This window comes from Trachinotus anak, unplaced genomic scaffold, assembly GCF_046630095.1.
Source record: "Trachinotus anak isolate AG129_WGS33_773 ecotype Australia unplaced genomic scaffold, CSIRO_AGI_Tana_v1 ptg000005l, whole genome shotgun sequence".
In the NCBI taxonomy this organism is placed as follows: Eukaryota; Metazoa; Chordata; class Actinopteri; order Carangiformes; family Carangidae; genus Trachinotus; species Trachinotus anak.
The window spans coordinates 17,065,957-17,086,749 of NW_027273856.1; the positions used below are offsets into that span (position 1 = coordinate 17,065,957).

Sequence of the window (20,793 nt, forward strand, 5' to 3'; positions counted from 1 at the left end):
AACTGCGTGTGAACGTGATCATGAATGTGAATGGGCCCAGACGGACAGCAGGGAGGAGGAAGAGCGGGAACTTTAAGTGAAACTAAATATTTTATTTTCCAAACATAAACTCATTCATATTATGTACAGCTTGAAAATATAACACATCAGACAGAACTTGAATGACTGCTGCAGATTCAACACAACTCATACAAATTCAAAATAAAAAAAGATCAATATCAAAATTTACAAAATATATAAAAAAAGTGCTTGTGGAAGGAGTTTGGTGTTGTCTCTTAAACTCCTGATAAATGTCCATTTAAATAGAAAGTACTAGACGTGTTGCTTAAAACCATTAAATACATCAACACCCCAATGGAACACACTATAGCTTCCTGCAATACTTGGTGAGTATAGGATTACTATAGCTGCTTTCCATGACTTCATACTATGGACAAGTTGTCCATTGTGCACGCACACCTTTCCACAATCATATTAGGGAACTCAGCCACTTCTATCTCAGTGTAGTCGCCCTTCTTCACCAGGTACATGATAGGTAAGGGGGCGCTCTCAGACACCGTGCACCTCCTCTCGCCGTAGCCGTAGTTGCGTTTTGGCTGCTTGCAGCCTCCGGTGCACCTGAAGGCCTGGTAACCCGCCGGCTCGATGATCCAGTACTGCGTCCAGGTGAGCGCGCGGAAGTTGATGAAATACTGTTCCCTGCAGCAGGTCTCTTTGTTTTGGTTGACGTCGCAGTCGCCACGAGAACTGAGGAGGAAATGATGAGGAAAGTTAGATGATATGTTCCAGGAAGATAAGTGTTTTTAAGAGAGGGAGGGGAAAGGGGGCCATGAAGGTGTTTCAGGGGGCCCTGAATCCCTAAGATACACCCCTGCCATCCAAACAACTATCAAATTATAATATTTGTCTTTTTTAGTAAGTTGGCCTCTATTCAGAAACAATGCTGTAATATCCCATAGGATCAAAACTATAAGACTATAATAAGTGACAAACACCCGAGTAAAGTGCATATGATTGCTTGACAAACCATTAGGATGAGTAAACTCACGCCCCTGTGCCACACCGCTACAGCTCTACTAATGAATGCAAATGGTGACAGGTAGAAACAAAAAGAGGATCTGGGCTAATTGTCACATTGATACAAGATCCTGTATATCAAAAGCTCGCCCCCTTACCCGTACTCTTCGAGGCTGAGTGTGTAGAGGACGAGCTCGGGCTTTCCCAAGGTGTTGTCCGTCTGCTCCTGGGTGGTAAAGTGGACACTCTTGGCCATCTCTGCCGCGTAGCTGCCGGGTCTCTCGCCCTCGATCCACACCTCCAGGTGCATAGGTGTCCTCTGCTGCGTCCTGGACCAATAGTGCACCGCCTGGGTCACATCAAAGCTCTTCCAGCCGGTCTCGTGAATGGGGATCAACCTGTGAACATGAGAGATAAGGACGATTAATTACAAGGAGATGCAGCTGGGAGGAATACAATTGAATTATGGTTGAGATGAGCCACAGCGGCCGCGATGATGTCGCCCCCTGACTGTACGTAATGAGATGGTCCTTCACCTTGAGTCTACCAGAGATGTCCGGTTGGATCCGTTGGGCAGCACCTCCACCCAGTAGATGCTGACCCGGGCGTTGCTGACGGGCCGGTGGCTCTTCCTCTCCACCGTGAAGCGCTTGTGGTAGTTGGCCCGCTGGTAGAGCTTCAGCTCCGCCATGGTCACCTCGCTGTTATCCGGGATCCTCGCCTCCATGTCGAACACCATGCGATACCGAGTGGTGTCAGAGTACACATACTCCCCGGAGATATCTACAGCACAAAGCAATTCAAGGGTTTAGGTGACTTTTCTTTCTTCAGTATCTTAAAATGACTCTTTTCTGAAGGGAATCTGGTGCGTCAAACTGTTTTTGCGCACTGTCACGCAATTACGCACAGTGCGCCTCAACTTATCGATGTCAGAGCGATGTTCATATCAATTCCTGACACACAATGTTATATTTATTTCAAATGTGAAAGGTCTTTACCTGCATTACCAGGGATTCCCCTCAGGATGCCCGCCAGGCTGGGCAGAGATCTGCGTCTCCTGCTGTGGTGCATCTTCAGCATGGACAAGTACTTATTTCTAATATGCGCCGGAACAACCAGGTTCTCCAAATCCCTCTTATGGATTCTGGGAACTTCATCCAAGCCCAGCTTCTTCAGCAGCGCGTCCTTCATATCCTGATGCGTAAAAGCCTTGGCGAGACCGAGGAGAGCGGTGCACAGGACACAAGCGCGGAGGAAATCCATGAGTGAAAAAAGAAACTTCAGTGATTAACAGCAGCACAGTAGCACAAGTCACCCAGAGATAGACAGTGTCCCTCGGACACTTCCCCGGCCCCTTATATTGTTGCGGCCCTCCCAGTCGTTCACACTTTGTCGATGGGGGCAGGGACCCTTATCAGAACAAAGGTGCGACAATACAGCCCCATCCTAAACAGGATATCTAAGTGGCCATACTTCAAACAGCAACAATTAGACTCGAGTGCCATCCGTATTGTGGCGGTGTAATGTCACCATAGCTCAGCTAAAACTATGCTTGATCTCGGTTCCATTTGATGCCAGAGCATCAAAAATCTGCGTCTTTATGGTGTAAATAAATCAGATAGTTTAGATTCATCGTGGCTGGGGAGAATCAGACAATCAAATCAGATTTTCTTTAGGCAGTTTATGCATTTATAGACTTGCTCAACTATATAGTAAAGTTAAAACAGGTATCATAATGGTTGAAATCATCTTTCAGAAGATTTTTGGCTCAAAAAACAATAACATTTTGGGGGAAATAGTAAATAGTTGGACTTTTTTGACTGAATATTATGAATGAATGAATTTATGAATATTTCATATCAGAATTTCAAAAAAAACACATTTGTCCAAACCTAATTTCCAATAAATCAGAAAGCACCTGAATAGTGTCTTCATTGATGTGACACATGAGCAGTGATATTAGTATTTATTTCATTTAGCTGTATAAATATAAATATAAAAAGTGTTTTCTTTCTCTGGACACCTTTATTTCACCAGAAGTAGAATATTTTCCTCCTCAGTCGGCCCAGATCGTTTTCTCTGCTGCTACACATGTGCCCCAGACAGACATCTCTTGACCCTGTGAACCTGAAGTGCCCTCTCCTCAGTAGCACCCTTGTCTACACACACCCCACACTCTGATGTGTACATTCCACTGGACGATGTCAGGCCGGGGCAGTCTGGCAACAGTCTGTCACACAGCGGTCTTATTTCTGGAGAGCAGTTTTGTCCAGCAAAGGTGCAGGATCAGGACTAGAACCAGCACGCCATCCAGGTTGTTCAGTGCGGTACAAGTGCATAAACAGGGGGTCGAGGAGGAAGTGGCGCAGAGCCTCAAGGGAGGAGGGGGAGCAGAGGATTAGATGTTTATTCCGAGCCCTGTCACCCATTCTTGGCCCTCTCCAGCAGATTAAAATTATTAGCCAAACAGACAGTTAATCCAAGGGCCGGGGGGCTGGCATGGATGTGGATTGGGGCAGGCTCTTCACAGGTTGGTGATTATCTGATTCCATTGCGAGGATTTGCCTTGCCTTTTTTGTCACACAAACATTAGAAGAGGGGTGCTCTCACTGGCTGCCCAGAAGGCCCTGCCTGTGGTTGTGTATTGGGCTGTGTTTGCTTAGAGATGTCAGACAGACTGAAGGGACACACAGGAAGAGCAAATGACAGATGACTGCCAGACCCGCTCACTCCAGCTCCAGCCTGCAGCTCACAAACAGGACAAATTATTAATTAGTGCTGGAGACCTCAGACCACACCACGACACAGTCTTGGTACAGTATAATATCATAATATCTGAGATATTTCTCACCATGAAACATAAAAAGATTTGGATAATTTAGTTGCATGTGTGCCAAGGTGGTTATGTGCACATGTGTAAGTTTAGGCATTAACATTATTACTTTGATAAATATTATTATTATGTTATTTTTAAATAGATCAACCTGCTGCTTTAGCCTTTGAACACGATTAATTACATTTTTATTCCAAATATAAATCTGCTCTTTTTTTTCAACTTTGAATGCAACTTCTGCAACTCTGTATAAATTATTCAACAAATGAATTCATTTTCAATGGCACAAGAAAATTTTGCAATTGTTTTGCACATATGTTGCATAATCATTGGTCTTATTATTTATATATATATATACACACATATATTACAAGTATATATATATACTTGTAATCTAATTATGGGATACTTTAATTATTTTATACTATTACTTTGTCATCATTAGGTTATATGATGGGGACAGTACTCATTAATTAAATACTAATTAACAGACAAAATACATAAATGAATCAGAGTTAGCTGAAATCTGTGTGTTGTCCCCAGCCAGATGTTAAAATGGACTCTAAATACAGCCAATAATATACACAACATAGTTAATATGGACAAAATGTTAACACACACATTTATAATTAATAAATATGCTACATTTGCTCACACATAAGAACTAGAATGCATTTTTTTAAAATCATTCCAGTTGGATAATATGGTTGAGGAACCGTGAACATGTTCAGTATAAACTCCTCTACACAGACTCGTCTTCAAAGCTGACACTAACCTAACATCCACACTGGTCTATCAGATTGTCTGATGTCAGAATCATCAGAGCAGACATGTAAATTCAGAGCACATCTATTGTCCAGTCCAGCCAGAGTCCTGTTCTCCAGAGCCTAAAATACATAGTCCTGTGCTGTCCTCCTTCCCTCACATTACAACCCCTAATTCGGGAAATTAAGATGCCCTTTGTGTGATATTTCTCAGTCTTTCTTCCTTCCCATTGCCAATCAAAGCCAAGTTGCCTAGTTCAAAGCCACATCTGATGCTCCGAGGTGCCATTTCTTTTCAATCAAAGGCCAACAAGCTCCCACAATCAACAACACAGGTGTTAATTAACATCCAAGCCATTTGCATTCAAAAGCGGTCCAATTTATAGGTCATTCCCTTCCATTTGTGAAACATGAAATCCCCTTTGCTGGGAGGATCTGCTGTTTGTAGAGGACCAACTTCAAATGCTTCTAGGGGACAAATATTACAGAGGAAGAGCTGGTGTGTTTTTGGTGTGTTTCCCATGAGGTTTGCACATCATATCACAGCATCTCATTACAGACGTCTCCGTGGGAACGAGGCGGAGCTGCTTGCCTGCAGCAGAAAGTCAATATTGAACTTGTGTTGGTGGGCACTGTAAATTCCTCATTATTCACATGGCAGCGACTTCCTGATCTGCCATTGCCTGCTTTAGCTTAACATCAAATATTTGGGGGAACGAACCGCTCCACTTTGCACCTTAATGGCCCATACAAGCCTCCTGCAAACGTCAAAGATACGCTGTGAGTCTGGATCAAATCCATCGAGCTGCCTGCCAATAATCATTGATCAGTCTGTCAGAAGGGGAAAGCGCCAGACCTGTGCAAGGACAACACAATTATTGCTCAATGGCCTCCACATGTAGACAAAGTACAGGACAGTCTAATTGCATTTCACACAGCTAATGACAGGCCAATCAGTGCAGAGACAGAGGGTTTAATCCCAGCAGTGTAGACTTAACCAAATAGGATCAGACATGATTAGATAGGACTAACAATAAATATTTTGATCAACTAATTAATCGACAGAGGAGATTGTTGGTGTGCAGGATATTGACGGCAGATAAGAATGATTATATGAATGAAATCCAAAATCAGCTTTATAGGCCATGGTGTATTTCTGTGGCTGAGAGAGTAGGAAATGGTTGAAATATATATTATATATATTATATATAATATATACATTATATATAAACACACATAAATATACTGTAAAATCTCACAACTGATACTTACTTTAAAAATCTAGGAAACCATTTGCATTGAACAAACTAAGTAACTTTAGCAGTTAGTCTTAAGTTCTGTTGACTTTCTATCCACTCGTTAAGTTTGCTTAAAATTTAGTTGTGTTTACTTCATTTTGTGAAGTTGTTACAACTTAAAAATGGCAACTAAAATGAACTTACTCTTTTTAAGTGTATAGTGAAGAAACAGAATGACAATGCCCACTGATGGTCTGATGAGTATGAAAATGATGTGAAACATATGCTGTGGCCTTCACAGTCACCAGATCTCAACCCACCTGTGGGAGATTTTGGACCAACCTGTTAGACAGCACTCTCCACCACCATCATCGAAACACCAAATGAAGGAATATCTTTTGGCAGAATTGTGTCCATCCCTCCAGTAAATTTCAGAGACTTGGAGAATCAATGCAAAGAAGCAGTGATGCTGTTCTAGCAGCTCATAGAGGCCCAACACCTTATTAACACACTTTGGCCCAATCCTAATGTCCCCCCTAGAGCCTAAGTCCTGAACCCTCACAGACTTAACTGGGGTCAGGGCTCAGAATGGTGTAAATAGGAAGGGGACAGAACGCCACGTTTAACATTACAACGTTATGAGGTGTGGGTAATTCCCTCAGGTGTAGAAAGTGTCTATAAAGGGCCCAAAATGTCTGCCTGAGAGCTCTCGTGCACTTGATGAGTTTACAGTGGGACAGCCCAAAGCCCTCATGGACTCACCAGGAATGCACCTCAAAGTCTGTGAGAGTGGACACTGGGATTGAGCCTCTCTATTGGTTTTTCCTTTTATTTATCACTCATCTGTATATATAAATTAAATACAAGATAGCTGTGGTAATCTATGAAAACCCAACTTTACGCAGCTGTGGGAAGGCCTTTTGTACACCAGAGGGCGCTATGGTAGTGTTATTCAAGCTGCTGGTGCTCTAAAGGCAACATCCACCCCACAAAATATTATTTCAACTATTAAATAAACAGAAGTCCTCTCAAACCGGAAACCATGATCGAGACTTGGATTGATGGTGCCATCATTTCACAATTGCTGACATTGTCTACTGAGATTTACGTGAGATTTGACTGATGAATTTCTCTTTTTACATTTACTTTCATCTGGTCTAGTATCTGTTGATGATATTGTATTATTTTCTATTATTTCAATTATTATCTAATTTAATTGATTTTATTTCCATTTTTATTGTGTGTTTAATTTTTTTTAATGCATTGCTTCACCTTATTTAAAAGACTCTGCATCTGAATGACATACTAAATAAATATAGTTGATATTTATTGTAGATTCTGAGATTTGAATAGTTTGTGTTGTAAGGCTTCCTGTTGTCAGTCAGAGAGATTGTTGCTGCTGTAGATATGTTCCATCATTCCAACTCCTACATTTATTTAAATGGAAAATGTTTTATCCCTGTCACTTCCTGTCAGGTCAAAATGTTGAAATATATGTCCCATTACAATATATACCAATCAGCTGTATGATGAGAGATGGGTTTAACCATTTAACACACCCAGGGTGACAAACATCTCAAAACAATTAACAGTTAAAAAAGCCCACAGCAAAAAAACTCAATCAGAAGCACATCAGTCCCAGACAGGGGGCGTACAGAGGCAATCACGTATCAAATGTATGGAGAATATACAAATAGTTAGAAGTCACATGAAAGGAAACATTCATTTTAATTCCTTGCAATTTGTGTACATGCATTTAACTCCATGTGCCACACAAACTTAATGCAACTTTTTGATTTTTTGTTGGTTGAGATGGTAAAATATTAGGATTTATACTCTATCACAATTGTGACCAATGGGGTTAAGCAGGTTAAAACAAATAAAACAATAACAAAACCAATGTATTCAGAAATCCAATTCATTATAACTGGATGTAACTGTATTTTCCTATGATAAGGTGACCTGGTTCTGCAGTGCCACACAGGGGACAGGGCTGTAAATGTTGTGAAACAGATAAAGAGCAAAGACATCGTCTCATCTTTACTGGTGTTATTATGTTGTTCTGTACTGTTGCTCACACACTTTTACACAAAGGATATTCCCAAACCAATGCAATCAATCATTTCACAGTGGTTACACATTGTAGAATATATAAAGTCTTGTTTGGCTGGTTCTGATAAACACTCGTGCCAAGACAGTGTGCTTCAAATTACATCTTGGTCAGCATCAAAATCTATTTTATTGGACACATCTTGAATGCTAAGTCGTTCTGTGTGTTCTCATTTCATCAGTGTCCCTTTGTGCCTTTCTTCTCCCTGGCACGGAAAAGGACTGCAGCAAGAACTCATTTGAATATTTTCTGAAATATACAAGTATTTGGTTTTATGTTGATCTGTGCTGTTGTTTGGTGCACAGACACAGACACACAAGGCGTCTATCTCTGGCTTCCTAACCCCTAAGATTCAGCTGCTATGAAGTGCTGTTAATCATTAACAGATGTACTTTGAGCAGTGATAGGAGCCACGCTTCGAAAGGACGGGACATTTCCTAACAAGAGATAACAATAAGTTCAAAGTGACACATTGTAAAACTGTATAAAAGCCCACACATTAGTCTTGTATATGCCATTGAATAGCTGTCTAATAGAGCTGGATTATACTGTCACATATCACTTTTGACATAATATCTTTACAGTGAGGTATGAGCCAGCATCTAGGGCATGGCTACTGGTGCTTTCTTATAATATTATGTTGGACAGCAATGTGAGCTACATAGATAGATGTAGCCTTGTTCCTTTCACCCAGACAAAGAGTGTGATAGTCTGATTCATCGAGGACTGCCCGTGTGACTCAGCTACTGTATGGATCTGTGTTTGACTCTCATATACTGACCTGTGCATGGGAAAAAAACTGACTCACTGTGGCTGCAGGAGCCCAGCAGACCTCAGAGTCATCAGAAAATCCTGTTCTAGCCTCCAGGCTGGTCTATAGTTAGTCTGCTCTCAGCTCCAAGCCTCTCTCAGGCGTGAGAACAGTCGCAGAGGCAGAAAATCCAGGATAAAACTTGACACACTTAAATGTTGTGACCCTGCAACGGCTCTGCAGTCAAAGGCCGTAGTTCTTCAAGTTGCTAGTCAGGCATCAGTGTAGACATGTGAGCGTACATCAGTATTATTACACAAATAAACACATTTCATGAGTCAGTTGTAGCCAGGGTACCATGACCTGCCACAAAATGTCAGAATTTGCAAGTGTATGTGTTTGCATCAGTGCAAGGCACAGGCAAACGAGTCAAGGTTGTGTGGATGTGGCCCACTGCAACAGCCACCAGGTCTCAGCACAGGTTGCACTGACGCACAGCGCTGTGCTCTATATTCAGCGTTTCTCCGCCAGTTAAAGGGACAGCAGTCATTGTTATTCAGTCTGGAGAAATGTGTCCTCTCCGCACCACGCCACCGACAGACAGCCCGCAGTTTCCATTCACAATATTGACAGCCCCCACCACCGCCGCCGCCGCACACCCCCACCCCCCCCCTCCGCACAGCAGATGCTGTGACGGGCGCCATGATGATGATCTGGGATTTTGCCTGCAGCAGCAACTAGAGATGCTGAAACTCTGGAAGATTGGCCGCAAACTGTAAAGGAGTCGGTGGGGGTCCCGCTGAAGCGCAGCAAAGATGGCGGATGCGAGGATTCCAAGCTTTACGCATGCGTGCAAGTTGGAAAGTTGGAAAAAATCCACAATATTTTAGAAAATGGGACACATGACGGACTCCAAATGTATCCTGCTGCAGTCCACCTTATGAAGGTTCATTACTTGTTTTTTTCAATGTGTACAACCGGCGTCGCGAGCTAAGCGTCCATTTGTAACTCATTCATATTTTAGGACCGAGCCCTACTTCCCAGAATCCAGCGCGCCGTTACGGACAGCGCTGTCTACTTGCTTGTCTTTCTTGTCGAAAGTCTCTGGCAGCAAGCCGCTGGTAGCTTGACTGTGCAGACACGGCAAGAAGCGACCGACCGGCGGCGGAGGCAGGCAACGCAAAGGAAAGGACAGGACAGGGGGAATTTAGGCTGTGTCCCGTATTTGGACTAAGCAAGACCAGACTACAGCTTTCCTTCTGACATGAAGCGAGCTCCTCTGTAACCTTCAACAAGGACCCGCATTTTAACGGTTAACTTGCGGGCTGTTGGACCTCTCGAACTAACCGTCGTTTTGAACTGTGAAGAAACTAAAGAGACATTTGGTTTCTGGACGAAGAATGGGATTTAAAGAACATATCTGCCAGCTTTGAGTTGTGAAAACAAGGAGATATTTTCCATTTGGATAAAAGAAATAACCACGCCATCGAAACGGACCGAATTCACTTAAGCCGTGCCAGCACTGTGCATATTATATATCCACTCCTGGGAAAAAAAGGGGGGCGATGATGGCATTTAGGAACGGAGAAAAGTAGCGTTAACGTTAGCTCGCTGGCTAGCTAAATAGCTAACCTAGCAGGCTGCTAACTAAGCCTGTGTCGCCCTTCCATTCCTGGAGCAGAGGAGGGGCGCTGGGGCTTTGTAGCATTGCAGATCTGCCTTGCATTTTTTGGGTTGCTGCAAGAATGGAGAATCCCATAGATCTGCCACAACAACTCAGGGGGATCTGTTGAACCGCATCGACTCGATTATTTCCCATTTTCCACACAGAGGACACCAGAAAGTTCCAGCAAGCGTTGGGATTTTATCAAAATCAGCCGGCCCGGGGCAGCCAGGGTCTGTAATTGTGACTACTTCTTTTCTTATGCACCCTGTGGGGATAGGTATTATAAAATGGGGAAGTGCTACACGTCTTATCCACCTCCTAGATACTGGATCTCAAGAGGGCGATCATGAATAGCTCGTTTTTAACGTGGAATTAGCCGCGGCTTGCCCTCTATTCAAAGTTTTATTATTTTCGAGACATATTCAAGGTGAGAAAACTTCTTTACAGGCCCCTTTGCGCTAACTAGCAGGCCGAGGAGGTGTTTGCTCACTCCCCCTCTCACCTCCTCCATCATCATTACTTCAAAAACCAACAAGCCGGAATAATGTCGGGAGAGGTGCGTTTGAAGAAGCTGGAGAAGCTGATCCTGGACGGGCCAGCTCAATCCAATGGCCAGTGCCTGAGTGTGGAAACGCTGCTGGATATCCTGGTTTGCCTGTACGATGAGTGCAATAACTCTCCGCTCAGGAGAGAGAAAAACATCCTGGAGTTTTTGGAGTGGGGTAAGCAAGCTTATTATTATTATTATTATTATTATTATTATTTATTTCCTCTTGTTTGGCCTGTGCATTTAGCCTCCCTGTCTTTTTGGTAAGATGATAGGCTAATAATGTTGGTGGTGCAGTGGCCCTCCCTTCCCCATCACATTCCTTTTATAGTAGTAGTGGGGCTCTGTTGGCCTGCTCCCTTCTCACTCAAACCCTCCCTAAAACTAAAGGCAAGGCCAGTTTATTCCTGTGTAATTAAATCTTTTACGTGTTTTTGAAAAGCATGTTACATGGCACCATGCTGGGGTTACAAGAACACAACAGAAGACATGTCAAAAACAGATAAGTTGTAAAAAAAAAAACCAAACAAAAAAACAAAAAAAAGTGGCACCAAGTTGACAATGAGGCGGAGAAACCAAATATGCAGAAGAGCATTAACTACAGCGAGGAGGATCTTAAGCAGACCCACTTAAAGTTTTGATATGAATCCAGGAAAGATCTCATTAAGATGTCCTAACCTCCAGGTCACAGTTTATTCTAATGAAAAAGCACTCTTACATAAAGTAGATGCCTGTCCGTCATTGCAGCAACCCTCTTCAGTTCAGCTTGGTTTTTACAACTACTTTGCATGTCAGTTTGTTTTCCTTTTTTGTGGGTGGGTAGGTGAAAGCTTGTTGATAACCTGTGTGGCTGTCTTTGTCAGAGAGTAAAAGTAAAACAGTGCTGTTTGGTTACCATCTGCTGCACAGAGATCAGTTGTGCAAATGTTTCTTTACCCAGGGTTTGATTAGTTTATAACGAGGAGCCGAGTTTGGGTTCAGAGTTTTGTAACTTTTACATTCCTCTGCTTAAAGCAAGGTTAAAAAAACAACACAGGAGGCAGGAGGACCACACACACACACACACACACACACACACACACACACATAAACACACACACAAACACACACACAAACACACACACAAACAACTCAATCATTTGTGCAAAAGGACTGTGTGTGTGTGACATCGGGGGTTTGGTTTGTGCATGAAGCAGGAATGTGAACAACTCACCTTTTTTATCTGGCGCAGAGGCCCAGCTAGCTGCCGGAGCATGCCTGGCTGGCCCGCTTGTCCTTTAAAGCCCTGAAAGAAACAGCACTGTGAGCCCGAGCAGGAGCAAATCGTTGCCCAGGACCAAGGCAAATTAATAATACAGCAGGCAGTAAGGAAAAAAGTATAATGGAAAGAAAGTGCAGTTTTGCATACTCGCTTGCTTTTTTTTCTTACTTTCTTGCAGAAACAGCTTCAGTGTTAAACGGGCTGCAGTTTGGCTCATTATACAGTGGCAGTGTCAAAGACAGACAGGATGGCAGTTAAATCAGTCAAATGGTGGTAAATTTTGGCTGTGGCTGCTAAGTTGGTCAACTCCACCAGTCACCATCTGGACAACCAATCCTGTGCTAAAAATGGAGCTATACTGGCTGGTAAAATACTGAAAGTGGCTGGATTCAGTGATTTTTCTGTGTGTGGGGATAAAGAGGTACTTTCCTCTTTGTCCAAAGTCTTGTCCATCTGTGTTTATTCAGTACACATGTATCATTTCCTTTAAAACACAATTTTTTGCCCCAGTTGCTAGTCCAAGGTTGATCTGCTGCAGAAAAGCTGCCTGTGCAGCTGGCCCGGCAACAATGCCTGTGTGCCCCGGCCTTAAAGGAGAGGTGCCCTGTGCTTGGGTGCCAAGTGGTGACTTCATCCTGACATTTTCCTGTGTTGACACTAGAAACTCTCCGACTGAGCTCTACCAGACACAACACACAACATGCAGATGTGTCCAAGCTGTCGTGCTTTTGCAGAGGTCCCATGTTACTGCTTTATTGTTTTCTACTCCAGAGGGATTTGTCTGAGAATACTCCAGCTTTTACGGTTAATATCTATGAATTTAACTGAGTTACATTGTCAGTACGCAGAAGTTAATGAAGCTGAAGTTATGTAAACGGAAATGAATTGTCTTCATCAGTTAGCCCTGATACAATAGCCCTTAGAGAGCCTTTGCTGATGTCAGTTGGTGTCTTCTACAAAAAGGGTATTGTGCTGGGGTATTATTTAACATTTAAAGATGAAAAAATGAAGCATTATGGATATGTACGATAAGAAAAATTCAACAATATGTTCATGTATTTTGAGTATTCTTTGTAGGGTGATACAGCACCAAATGATCAACCAGCATAAGCAAAGACTTCCTGAGCGTCTTGCATCAGGGCTAAGTGGGGTAAAATGAAGGTCAGCTTATCAAACGATTCACATTGTGATGGTGTGCCACAGACAAGTGTATTGGGATAAGACATTTATGTGCTTCATCAGTAGTCAAAAACAAACACTGAGCTGTAGACTGCTGCATGTGTTGGCACACAACGCTGCAGTGTAGATTTCCATCTTTTGGGAAGGGATGAAATGATTTGCTGTGGTGTGGTTTTAGCATTGTGATAACGCACGTCCACAAGATAGTAGACCACACCTTTGTGGTGTAGCCATCAACAAAAATATGGTAGAATAGAGGTCAAGTCTTGTCTTGTCCTCTGTTTTTGGAGTGTCACCACTCCCATGTTTTCTTTTTTCCTGGCAGGGCACCCAGACAGAGGGTCAAAGGGAAAAAAAGCACACCTGTTACACATGCAACACACATGCACACCACAATTACAAGCTAAATATTAGCTGAAGAAGTGATTTACTACCAATATGGCCCAGTATTTATACTTGCCACCAGAGCCAGGGAGATCACATGACCGACTGTATCCAATAAAACACAGATTGGATCAGACAGATTGTGTTAACACTTACTCAAAACACAGTTTAATCCTACACACAGAAAAATGGTTCAAGATGGGCCCCATGAAACCTAAGACCCCTCTGACTTGAGAGCGATCTGCCTTTGTCATACACTCAGAGGATCAGAGGATACCTCTGCTGCTCCAGTGTGCTCTGAGAAAAATGATACATCATCGTACTTCAGTCACTGGGTCTGAGCACTGGTTTTGATATGGCGGCACAGCTGTGACAAAGGTGCAGCGATGTTCCCCTTTCTTCCCGAGAACGTACATGAGCCAGAGAAGAAGACAAACATTTGTATTGGGTTTGCTTTTCTTCTTGTTTGGTGACCTCATTTCAGCTGAAATGGAGACCCCTACATGACCTGCAGACACAGGGGAAACGAACACGGGAAAGTACGCTGTATCCTGACTCCTCACATATACCACAGCACTTACTGTGTCTACCACTATCACTGTCTCAGGCCTGCTTTGGTATTTGTTATCTTACAACCAATTTCAAGAAAATTTCGATTTCTTCTTGCAAGCATTTCTCTTGAATATCTTGTTTTTTCATCACTTCCTGATTTTTTTTTTTCTTTTTTTTTTTTTTTGGTCCTAATCTCCTTCCCTGTTTTGGGAAACGGGTTGCGGGGCAGCTGAATGAAAAGGGGAGGCCATGCCAGCCCACAGTTGGCAAACATGGTGGAGGCAGCCTGACTTTGTCTCAATCCAGACTCGGTGTTAGCCCGCAGTGGCCAGCTGTTCAGCTGCAGCTGATGTGTGCTCCACCCTGCAAGGCTTTCATTGGCAGCATGCCTCACACACTACTCACAGCGGAGACGCGCACATTATCACACAGATACACACTATGCGCACACACTTATTATTGTGGTTTTGCCCAACTAGGCTATCTCTCAGTGCACAGACTGGAGTCCCTCCCTGTTATTAACATATTGAACAGACCAGAAAAACTGCCATTACACTTACAAGGATTTGACTTTTGTCGGTTCCAAAGAAACATTTTTTTGTGTCACGTGGTTTTAAATTCTGCTCAGAGGCCAATCCACCCCACCAAAAACATACAGCCCTGTATGAAAGGCTATCTCTTCTCAAACCTCTGGCCTCATTCTTTGTCCACGCCACCACTGCAGTAAGAAACATGTGTTCAGACCAGTTTAAGCTAATGGATTGCTAACTGCTGTGCCAGTTGTGTTGCAGCCGTAAGCAGAAGTGCAGCAGCATCAGTGATGCACACTGTTCCCTGCTCAGGGAGAGAGAGATCAGGCAGGAAATGTACTGTAGTGCTTTTATTTTGACAGCCTGATGGATAATAAAGACAGAGTGGAGAGCTGATTGTGAATCAGTGTTTTATGATGTTTAAGTGCTGATCAGGACAGGTGCTTTTGGATTATGATAAATCCATGAAGGAAATAAAGTTACTGAAAGAGCAGCTGACAATAACAGGACTGTGATGTTTAATGCTGATCCAGTGGTCAGATTTTGAAAAGGAAAATCGCAAATTTGAGTGATGATAGGCAAATACCGTTGTGATCACTGGTAGTCTGGATCAGTAATCTGTATCATTAATATCCTTAATGCCAGAATTAGTATTAGACCTTAAAATCCTGTATGGTGGGGAATCTCTCAGGACATCCTTGTTACCCCTCTGGTTACTCTGCCGTTTCCTGGCAGGCTGTCCGGTGGTTGCGGCGGGCACAGAGGATACAGGAACAGGAAGGAACCGCAAAGACTCTCAGTGAGCTAGTCTGGACCCAATAGGTTCATGATGTCATACAAGGAAGTGGGACAGCTGTATTGCATTGTGTCATTGTGTACTCTGTGGCTCACTCGTTCCCAACATTTTGGTGTTGTTGGGAAGACTCAAGGTCACCGACATGTTTATTTCCTTGCTGGTGGATTCCCCTTTTACACCAGCTCACACAGATCTCTGGTTGTACGGCAGTCACACACACACACACACACACACACACACACACACACACACACACACACACACACACACACAAAAGCTTTTTCTATTGTCCTGAGTGGACTCACAAACAATCAGACATAGCAGAGGGGCCCATGTAGATGCTCTCCTTTCCTGGTGTCTGCTGCTTCACACCAGAGTTTAGTATCCCATAGGGAGCAGTCCAGCAGCCACTTACACTTTATTATCCTCTGTTTGCCCTCCACATTTCATTTAATCTTAGCCTAAATTAACCCTGCAGCATGACAAACAAACTTGCCAGAAAAAGAAATCATTCATTTACACAGTCATTTAAAGAACCTGATCTAATCGCTCAAACCTTAGGAAAATGAGTGGGACTGGTGCCAATAGTTATGAGAAGCGTGCGTTTCAAACATAATACAGTTGTTCATGATTTCATAAAACATTCTATGAATAGTAGACTTCACACAATTTAATATCCTACTACCATAAAGCTGGTGCACTTGCAAGAGGATTAAACACAGAATGGTTGAAATCTATTCTGCAGGGTCCAGTAGATCTTTAAAGGCCCTGCTATAGGTCAAGCCCCCATAACGCCACATCCTACCATCCCCTTAATGCAAATCAGATCAATAGTGTCTTTCATGAGACCTGTCCTTTTACCACATCTGTCAAATTCCACATCACAGTTTATGATGTCAGGTTTCTGTTCAAAGATTTAGCCTCCAAGCTCCAGTCCAGATAACCCTCATGACATCATCAGGGTTATTTTCTCAGACTGTGGAAAGCGCCCTACATGGCCACAGAAGACATTAAACAACAGTTTCCACAGGCTGAACAGGACTGCCTATGATGAATACACTGACCTCGCCTTTAAAATATCTAACAGCTGTTAGATACCAGTAGTTAACGAAGATTAGTTGCCTCCAGTGGGCATAGCTCATTTAACAAGAAACTGACAGGGTTTTTTTTCCATAACATTTAAGATCTAGGCCAGTGACTTATTCGATTACAGCTAGCTGTGATGGCATACTTGGAGTCTGTGCTATGGATTACCGGGACCTTTGCTAGGGTAACACATGTGAAATTGTGCATGGCATTTTCAGCATCAGAATATTCACAGGTGGCCTTTAAAAACACTTAGTCAATCTGTCTGGGAGCCTTTGTAGGCAGAGAAATGCCTGCTGCTAATTGTGATGTGTCATCAGAAAGTGGCAGGGGAAGGGTTGGCTTCCTTTCTCCGTCTCCCAGAGGACGCACTGCAGCGCAGGTCATTAGCCAGCCTCTCAGGACCCTCGGGATCTGACTGCAAACGGCCTCTCCTCCCCCTCCCCTTTTCTCTCTCTTCTCCACCTTCACTTCTTGTCATCCTCCCATCTCGTTTCCTTTCCTCTTTTCTACTTCATTTTCCCCCTGCAGTGTCTGTTAGCTGGGTTTGGCTGACCTCTGCTCAGCTGTCTGTCCATCACAGTGTTTACAGATCAAATGAAAGTGAAGCTGCTCAGTCGGCTTCTTTTAGCTCATTATATTATTTCTTTTCCTATTGCAGCTTTTCAAAATAAGTCACCTCTGTTGGATGGACGTGTTTTGGAGCACACACCATATACTTGCATAAGCACAGGTTATGTCATTATTTCTGCCCTGTTAGGAATCAGTGTGACTCATAGATACTGATGATAGTGTACAAAATATAACTACAACCTCAACCAGTGCTTTTATTTCAGTAATTGCTACAGATATCAGGCTCCTGGCATTAACATCCAAAATGAGTGTGATTTCTGGGAAGAGGCTTTAGTGCAATTTCAGTCATTTTGTAAGTGTGTTGCTGCGCTCATGCTGAAGGAAAAATGTTGGTCTGCTCTCCTTGTAATGACTCTTCAGCACAGAGAAGCAATTGGCAAGTCTCCCTCTTCGTCTGTCAGCTAAGTCTACACCAGTGACACGCACATAAACGCCACGCCACAGACAGAGCAACATTGTTGTCTCACAAGATTTTTTTTTTTTTATGCTGTGAAAGGGTTTTCTAGCCCTCCACCCGTTCAACTGAAACGGTCCCACAGCCAATTGGCGAAGGGACTCGCTCACATAGTTTTGTCTATTCCCATACTCACTGAACTGGGTTAGTATGTGTCAGTGAAGGGGAGCGCACATCCACAAAGGTCTTACTGAGCAAGATGTAAGCAAAAGCCAGTTCAAAAAACATCAGCAGAAAAATGCACAGCACAGACATTCCTCCTTTAATAGTAATTACAACAGCAGATAAAAAGAATGTTCCAGAAAATGTATCTTGTTGATCAATATGTCTGTCGGAGTACAAAGCCTCTAAACAATGTTGTATTCTGCTGTTTAATATCTACAGAATCTACTGATTCTGTTTTTATACTGCATGCCCAGTGTATGGCACATATTCACCAGTAGTAACTTTCTTGTTGAATCTATTGCTATGTATTTTTCTATTTAAGTGTTTTTTTGGGGGGCATTTCATGCCTTTGTTTGTCAGAAACAGTGAGGGCACACAGGAAGTGTGGGGAGGGAGAGTGCATGCAATAAGTGGTCCGGCCGGGAGTCAGACCAAAGAACCTGCTGCAGAAGGACGCGCCCTACCGGCCTCTAACTGGTCGCCCTGTGTTGCACTTTTCAGTTTAATAAAATGTGGATCCTATAAAGTTTAACCACTGTTCTTAATCTAGGGATTTACGAATCTTAGGTTTTTTGGCATTAACCATAGACACAATTTGCCTTCTATGCAGTTTCTAGTAGATGCCATTTAAACTCTGTTTACACACTAAAATATTATTTGGATAGTATTACTAAATGAATTGATTTTCTTTGTTATAACAAACCTTCAAAGAGGACAGTTAAAGATGGATTTCTAAAAGAAGCACATAACGTCAATTTAAAACATACTGTAAGTTCAGCCTGTTGTTTACTTTATAAATCTATCAGTGGCTGCTGCCGACCCTCCACTGTCTCTGACCCTGGGATAAAACCTATTAGCTGCTCTTAAAACCTGAGCCCTCAGGAGCCTCGTTAGGGCACAGGTTCATAAATAACATGGAAGAAAACTGCAGCATGTGATCCTCTCTGACCCCTGTTTATTTTATTACCATCACCAAGGTTTGTTTGTTTCATTCTCAGCAGGATTATGCAAAAAATTACCAAACCAAGAAAATACGTTTTTGGATTTAGGATTATTGTGGTTGCCATTGGGAATCTACTCTGACTTTCTATCTGTTTTCTATTGGTCCTGTTGTTTTGTGGCATCTGAATCTAACCTCCCATTAGCTTTAGCACAGGAACAGTTAGCATTAATTTTAGATGCTGATTCCAACTGGTTAGTCATCCATGTTCGGTGCTTCTGTGATGTTTTATTGATGGGCATGCTGTTCTTTGCTCAGTGCAACAGCTCTGTCTCTGCTACCATGCCTCTTGACTCTCTTTCACATAGATATCATTTGCTGCCTTGTTTTATTTTGCTGCTTCACCTTTATTTCATCAATTTCAGTAGCTTCTATAATGTGAAAATCTTTAAATCTGGCATAACTGTCTTCTAATGCACATGTTCCAAGCTAAAAAACAATTCATAACTTCATTAAATCTGCACCAGAAAACTTAAAACCTTTCTGTGCAGAAGCCTGAAAAAGGCAGAACTCCAAACTCATGGTTGTCACTGCTTTATGTCCCTTTGCATGCACTGTAGCCAGTGCATCCCCTGGCTGCTTTGAGCAGAGGGCTCAGCTGTGTGTGCAAAAAGCGCTGATTCAGGCCCCAGCCCCTCATAGCCAGGCTGCCTGTGGAATTTGGAGCTGAGGTGCAATGTTTGGGAGAACAGCAGCTGTTTAGATGAGGCCTGCCTCTTTGTCCACCATTGCCACCCTCCCCATTCACTCTCCCTGTCTGTCTGTCTGTCAGCTCCTGCTATCTCTCTAGCTCTCATTGTTTAGGTCTGTGTCACTCTGTTGATATTCTGTCTCCTCCACTCACCCCCTCTGTAATTCTGCATATTTCTGGTTGGTTATTTAGCTCTCTTTATCTCATATCGTCTCTCTCTTTCCCCTTTTATTTCCTCTGTTTGCTCTCTCCTCTTGTCCTCTCCCTCCCCTTCCTGTCTCTCCTCTGCCCCCTCCCTCTCTCCCTCCCAGACTGCTGTATCCCAGCTTTGCCTAGTGACAGAGAAGGCTGAGGTTGGTGCGTGTCTGTGTAGGGCATGTACCAGAGGTATTGTGCATGTGTGTGGTGGGTGTCCCAACTTGTCCCTGTTTTTGGGGTATGTTTGCATGCTTTTGCGCGTACAAAAGGGACACACGTGCAGAGGCTGAGTCGATCGCATAGCACATTCAGTCCAGCCAGCAACATTATGACAGCACAGAGCTGAGCAGAATCCCTAATAACTCTCCTCTGCTGCATCTCCACACACATGTACAGGCTTTGATCTTACATCTCACACTGTCGTACTTGTAAAGCGAACTTCATGCCATATGAAATAGGGAGGTATTTGCCCTTTGAATTTGTTCAGGCTAAATAAGGACTGCACTGCTCTGGTGGCTAATTTAGCTGCCTAGCATGACTATATCAGAGCTGTGCTGCGGCAGCCTACAAGTTGCACAGGCAGAATCTTCTGAATCCCACAACAGCAGGAGCATGTGTGCAGGCACATTTGTCCCCACTTCTCGTTGGTAGTGTTGCACTGATGTAGCTTTTAAATCAGGGAAACATCTGACATCAAACAGCTGATGGTAAACAAGTTAAACTAATCATTCCTTTTTTAACTGTTTAACTGTTTTTAGGTGTAGATTGTGGACGAGTCCACAAACATCAGCACTAATAATTCACTGATACCAATAGCTTCAATTACACTTCCCATTTCAAATGTGCAGTATCTGTGTAATACCCAGATGCAATTGAATAGACTTTTATCTACACTATTAGCCACATATATGCTAGCTGTTAGCTGGACCACAAATCTG

The 20,793-nt window shown here is 43.0% G+C and overlaps 2 protein-coding genes across 9 annotated transcripts in view; one reads left to right on the forward strand and one right to left on the reverse strand.

Moving 5' to 3' along the window:
- Nucleotides 1-71: 71 nt before the first annotated feature.
- Nucleotides 72-12,696, reverse strand: lft1 (lefty1). 2 transcript variants are annotated; one of them, XM_071478634.1, is made up of 5 exons: nucleotides 12,140-12,696; nucleotides 2,016-2,226; nucleotides 1,554-1,800; nucleotides 1,176-1,415; nucleotides 72-747 (listed from the first exon to the last, which is right to left on the reverse strand). In XM_071478634.1, the coding sequence occupies exons 1-5, from the start codon at nucleotides 12,179-12,181 to the stop codon at nucleotides 423-425; spliced, it is 1,065 nt and encodes a 354-aa protein (XP_071334735.1). In that variant the 5' UTR covers nucleotides 12,182-12,696; the 3' UTR covers nucleotides 72-422. The 2 variants fall into 2 exon arrangements, with proteins under 2 accessions (XP_071334735.1, XP_071334734.1); XM_071478633.1 differs by lacking the exon at nucleotides 12,140-12,696 and having other exon boundaries at nucleotides 2,016-2,433.
- The window catches only part of cdc42bpab (CDC42 binding protein kinase alpha (DMPK-like) b), an 80,091-nt gene continuing 69,050 nt past the window's right edge, over nucleotides 9,753-20,793 (forward strand). For 2 of the 7 annotated variants that reach the window (XM_071478625.1, XM_071478627.1), the window contains exon 1: nucleotides 9,755-11,101. In XM_071478625.1, coding sequence (XP_071334726.1) covers nucleotides 10,924-11,101 — 178 coding nt within the window. In that variant the 5' untranslated portion in view covers nucleotides 9,755-10,923. Of the gene's footprint in view, nucleotides 11,102-20,793 lie in introns of all 7 variants that reach the window. The other 5 variants (XM_071478628.1, XM_071478630.1, XM_071478624.1 and 2 more) reach the window with 4 other exon arrangements.

Excerpts from the sequence above, each read along its gene's own strand:
- lft1 (XM_071478633.1), bottom strand. The coding sequence starts at position 2,280 with ATGGATTTCCTCCGCGCTTGTGTCCTGTGCACCGCTCTCCTCGGTCTC. Across the intron at positions 1,416-1,553 it reads ACATCTCTGGTAGACTCAAG|GTTGATCCCCATTCACGAGA; the intron begins GTGAAGGACCAT and ends TCATGTTCACAG. Across the intron at positions 748-1,175 it reads CTCAGCCTCGAAGAGTACGG|TTCTCGTGGCGACTGCGACG; the intron begins GTAAGGGGGCGA and ends TTTCCTCCTCAG.